The following is a 5,333-nucleotide window of genomic DNA, read 5'->3' as shown; positions in this document are numbered from 1 at the left end:
TCCATTAGGAGAAATGGAGAATGATGTGGGGAATTACTTTGATGTACTCCTTTTATTTTCCAAAGAACACACAGAAGTTCCTTTCCTTGGGCACAGGAGGAATTGAACAGTTGCTTGACTCAGCATCCAGTCCCTCCCAGTTTGCACTTGGCCAGAGAAGCTCATTCTGGCCACTATCCTAAAGCTATTCCACAGAGAAACCTGTCTTTCCTACATTTATCCTGCCTGAAAGGTCACTGGATATACCCATGAATTCTGGAACACTCACAACAGGACACAATTTTAAAGAAAAAATAGCAGCAGAAAAGTCCTTGCAGGTTTGTTTAAAGTTAAATGGTTCCATTGTGCAAAAATGTACTATTAATGAGAAATACCAGTTATTTGAAACATGCTTAAAACTTAGAAGTACTAGAAAAATATTCATATTTTCTTTTTTCCCTTCCACATTCTAGGAAATAATCCTAATTTTTGCAGAGAGACACCTGAAGTGAAGCACATAATTTTGGGTGATTCCTGCAGGAGTCCTGTTACCTGGTTCCCAGGGGGCTGGAACACAGACAAGAGAAGCTGGGATCTGTCTGCAGCAGATTCTGTAATGCTCCTAACTTCCTCCTGCTTTAAGTCATTTTTTGTTGAGGTGTCTGGAGAAATAAACAGAAAATAGGCTTGGTTACTTTAGTAATAAATAAGATCAAACATATCATTTACTTTATCAGTGAATAAATGGAAAAAGAAGCATAAATTATAACATTATTTTTCTTTCTTCACAGCACTGAAGTAACCTTACTTCTCTTGTCTTTTGCACAGTGTTGGCATCAAACAAACAGCAATAGGTCAGTGACAGGGAATACAAATTAGCTTCCTCTTCTAAGTGCTGTGGCTCTTACTCCTGATTCTGGCAAATACAGGGGAAAACTGAATGTAGTATTCCATAACACTCTGGGAAATGCCAAATATTCTACTGATACCAGACTGACTGATGTCAAACATTTATCTGTTGCAGTTTACTTATCTTGAATTTGGGATGGAGCTAACTAGTTTTCTGTTGGATTTTTGTTGTTAAATTCTAACAAAAGAATTTTGCCAGTTTTGTTTGTGGAGGCTCAGAGTGTAAAAACTGAGCAGGTGTTCACTCTGCCAGAACAACTGCTGATAGCCTGCAGGTATGGGAAGGGTCTCTGCTTTTGAAACTAAAGGAGATTATTACAGTGCTGTCAATATTCACCAAAGATGTAGCTGATGATTTGCATCATTAAAATAAGTCACAACATTAACAAACATTTGTAAACCTCACTAAATGCCACAAGGCACTGGTCCTTTTTGTAAACTCTCACAACAGAAACATGGGAAAAATCTGTTTCCTTATTATTTCCTTTACCTTTAAGCAGATTTATAGCTTCTCTGCAAAATTATCCACATGTTTATCAATAGCCCACAATGGCTTAAAATCTGTCTCCAATTAGGGCAAAAGAAATGTAACCAGGAAATTAAGGATTTGACCTCATAGATTCATTTATCTGAGTAGTGACAGAGTAGATTTGAGCTATTTATGACACAGTGATATTTACACACATTCCAAAATCTGTTTAATTTTCTGTCTTTAATTTTGTAATTCCTGGCTTTTGGATGTCAGGGATCATTATGAAGTTCTTACCATGTTTTCTGTCACACATTTTCAATCCTCACTATGATGGAACTAGTATTTTGTCTGATTAATAACCTCCATGTGTGATTTACTTCTATCATGTTGAGTTTTGGAATTAAGAGCCAAGAACTGCCTGTTAACAGCCCCTGTGTATCACCATGTGCATGAAGGAGGTAAGCTGAGTGAAAACACTCTGATGCCTATAAAACATAAAAAGAAATTTATTGCTGAGCAATAAATCATGTCTGATGTGAGCCAGGATTGTGCCACAGCTGGTGTCCACATGGCTGCTATTTTCAGAGGCTTTTGTGCACCTGACAAAGATACCTGTGAAGGACTTTACAAAATCTCAAAAATTCTCAAAAAAAATTTTTTGCACATTTTTTCCTGTATGCCACCTTTTGAAATGTGTTTGCCAACCAAAGTGTTTGATTAAAACATACATTTTTGTAGACTTTTAATGAAGGACAGTGATAAGGCCTAAAGAGATGGAATTTTGAGCTTGTGGGAAAAAAAATAAGAAGGAAAAGCATGAAAACTCCTGGATGGTGAAGAAAGGGATATGAATAGAAGAAGCTAAAAATTAGAAATGGTTGTGAATACTTTTATAGAATTCACCAGTCTTATTGAACACAATCAAAACTGCCTAAAATCTACTTTTCTGTTATCTTTTTGCCAGTTCTTAGGGATATGTTCTTTAAATACAAGGCCATTTGAGAGTTCTGAACAATATAAACAAGCAATGAAAATAAACCCTGAATTTACATGACCCTCCACACATCTCCACTCCACATTCTCAATTGCAAGTTTTGCTTCCTTTAGAGTTTGTATCATGGGTTTAAAATACACAGACAGTACAATTCAAAGCACCAAACCCCACCACACAAAGTACTAAGAAGACAGTAGATATTTGTTCCATCCAAGAGTGTTACCAAATTGAGTCCCCCACCACAGACAGACTGCAGTGTTCACTCTGGAAGAATTTTTCTGGTGCCATTACAGCAGTGATGAGCTCTCATCTCCCAGAGACAAACCACACTCAAAAGGGTTGCATAGCAGTGCTGGACACTATTTTTGAGTCACCTTCAAGCTCATTCCTGCTGAGGTATTAATTGTATCATTCTTCTTGTTCTGTAGCTGCCACTTATTGCAAGATTCCTCTGCAAGTGACCAGCATGAGGGATGAATGTCAGCTCACATTTTACAATAAGAGAGAGATGTTTGAGGATAATTAGAAAAGTGCAAGCTGCCCTACCTGTCATAAATGTCAGCAAGCTGAGAATCAATTTGCATTTCTCCTACAGAGAACATTATCATTTCTACATTTTACTACTGAAAATATGACACTGCACAAGGGAAGTATCAGAAGTGTTTGGTTTTATTCATAAACAATTATATCCATTTTACTGTAATTTTTTCCAAACACATTTTTATGTGTGCATTTGCCTTGTTGACAGGGGTTGAGCACCATGCAACTGATCTACAGTTAACAGATGAAACTAGTAACTGCACAAACCAGACAGAGACTGCCTTCTGAATGTGCTGCCAGGGTGTAAGAGTTCAGAGTGTTGCTTTTTCATCTCTTTGGTATCAGATTTTGGTTTGGGCTGGAATATTTTTTGTCATGATGCATGGAATTCCACCAATAGACAAGCTGGAACTTAGCTGAACTTAAAATAGTTTGCAGAGTTCTGTCTGGCATAAAGACCAGCAGCCCTGTGGTTTTAATAGTAATGCACAGTGGGATAACTTGTGGGGGTGTTAATGGTATTGCACACCCCTAAGAGAATGAAACATCACTGAAACCTGAGCTCACCTGATTTCTGAGACCCCCTGTAACCTCAGGGGTGTCACATCCCTCTGGATGCCTGGCTCATCTGTGTGGGCTGTGTGCTGGTTGTACTCCAGGGCTCCACTGGTTGTACTGGGGACCTTCTGAGGATGATCTGGTGTCTTGCACTGTCTCCCCTTGGGAATGAAGATGTTGGTTTATCCACATTTGTCTCCAGCAGCCCAGGACCCTGCAGCAGGACATCAGCAAGTCTCAGCAGGGACAGGGCACTGTGCCACTCAGCTCTTACCTGTGTTTGATGCCAGTGTGACTCTATCTGGTTCATGCATTCCTGTGCAGCCCAGGACCAGCAGTAATGCATCTGCTGTCCTGCCAGCAGCCCCCTCTTTGGTGGTGTCAGTCATGCTGCTTGCCAGGAACACCCAGAACCAGTGGTCCTGTTGGCACTGACTTCTCAGGACAAATCCTCTCTCTTCAGGCTGCCTGCAGACATTACAAAGTTCTGTTTCCTGAGCACTGTGACTGTTGCCTTGGCTGGGTCTTTCCCACAGGTGTGTGCAGCTCCAGGTGTGCATTTTTGAGGAGCAGCAATGTGAATCCTGCACAGCTGTCCCTCGGGTCTCTTCTGCCTCCAGGTTCAGTAATGCCCACAGGTTCTGAGCTAAATTCACCAGCCACACACTGCTGCCTGGCCCCATCCTCAGCAGGTACTTAAAAGGTCAATTCCAGATCTCCTGAGATGGGAATTCTGAGTGTTTTGTCTGAGAATCAAATCACAACCTTGCCAGAGCCAGGCAGGTGTAACAGTTGTAGGGTTGGCTTGCATCCATCAATTGGAGGATGGAGAATTAGTTAGAAAGCTCTCTCATAAATCCTATCTGCTTTAATTTGCCATGCTCTTCTGTTTCAGTTTTGTACATTGCGTGGTGCAGTTCACAAGTCCAGAAAAATTTCCTGGGTTTGCCTGCTGAGCAAACAAAAACTGTTGGGAAAGCAGAGATTTTAAGGAGAGGCTGTGTCATCCATCCATCCATCCATCCATCCATCCATCCATCCATCCATCCATCCAAGAGGAATGTCAGATTTGTCTTTACAAACAAGCTGTGGGTCTGCTGGTAGGTAAGACTAGCACTGGGAGATAAAAAAAAAATTAGGAAGGATTCCACTGATTGATGAATGGAAAAAAATTATATTTGCCTTTACAAACAAACTGTAGGTTTGCTGATAAATGAAATTGGATAGAAGCAATGGAAAAAAAAAACCCCATGAATTCTATAAGAATTAAAAATTAAAAGGGAGGGTTATACATTAGAGGGCAATCTTAAGTATCAGGCATCCAGGAAGTCTGTACCTCTCAAGTACCTCAGCCAATGGGGAAATAGAGAAGGAAATGTGGCAGGAAAATTGGGATAAAAAGGAGGCTGCATCCTCCAAAAATTTGAGAGATCCCAGGGGAATGGCCCATGGCCTCAGTCTCCTTTTTGGACATAAACCTTTGGTGTCTGTGGATTAATTTTCCTAACACATCCATTCACCATCCATCCATCCATCCATCCATCCATCCATCATCCATCCATCATCCATCCATCCATCCATCCATCATCCATCCATCATCCATCCATCATCCATCCATCCATCATCCATCCATCCCTCCATCCATCATCCATCCATCCATCCATCCATCATCCATCCATCATCCATCCATCCATCCATCCATCCATCCATCCATCATCCATCCATCCATCCATCCATCCATCCATCCATCCATCATCCATCCATCCATCCATCATCCATCCTCCATTCACCATCCATCCATCCATCCATCCATCCATCATCCATCCATCCATCCATCCATCCATCCATCCATCCATCCATCATCCATCCATCCATCCATCA

At 40.9% G+C, this 5,333-nt stretch overlaps 1 protein-coding gene across 3 annotated transcripts; it reads right to left on the bottom strand.

Annotated features, from left to right (window-relative positions):
• Nucleotides 1-267: 267 nt before the first annotated feature.
• Nucleotides 268-4,965, bottom strand: LOC130257004 (uncharacterized). Of its 3 annotated transcripts, XR_008841212.1 has the most exons (3): nt 3,727-4,965; nt 3,462-3,580; nt 268-641 (listed from the first exon to the last, which is right to left on the bottom strand). XR_008841212.1 is itself a non-coding variant. In XM_056499209.1 (2 exons), the coding sequence occupies exons 1-2, from the start codon at nt 4,133-4,135 to the stop codon at nt 421-423; spliced, it is 630 nt and encodes a 209-aa protein (XP_056355184.1). In that variant the 5' UTR covers nt 4,136-4,965; the 3' UTR covers nt 268-420. The 3 variants fall into 3 exon arrangements, 1 of the variants encoding a protein (XP_056355184.1); XR_008841211.1 differs by having other exon boundaries at nt 3,462-4,965; XM_056499209.1 differs by lacking the exon at nt 3,462-3,580.
• Between the last annotated feature and the right edge of the window lie 368 nt (nt 4,966-5,333).

This window comes from Oenanthe melanoleuca, chromosome 9, assembly GCF_029582105.1.
Source record: "Oenanthe melanoleuca isolate GR-GAL-2019-014 chromosome 9, OMel1.0, whole genome shotgun sequence".
In the NCBI taxonomy this organism is placed as follows: Eukaryota; Metazoa; Chordata; class Aves; order Passeriformes; family Muscicapidae; genus Oenanthe; species Oenanthe melanoleuca.
This window is presented reverse-complemented; position numbering and strand designations above follow the sequence as displayed.

Excerpts from the sequence above, each read along its gene's own strand:
- LOC130257004 (XM_056499209.1), bottom strand. The coding sequence starts at position 4,135 with ATGGGGCCAGGCAGCAGTGTGTGGCTGGTGAATTTAGCTCAGAACCTG. Across the intron at positions 642-3,726 it reads CACACTGGCATCAAACACAG|ACACCTCAACAAAAAATGAC; the intron begins GTAAGAGCTGAG and ends TTATTTCTCCAG.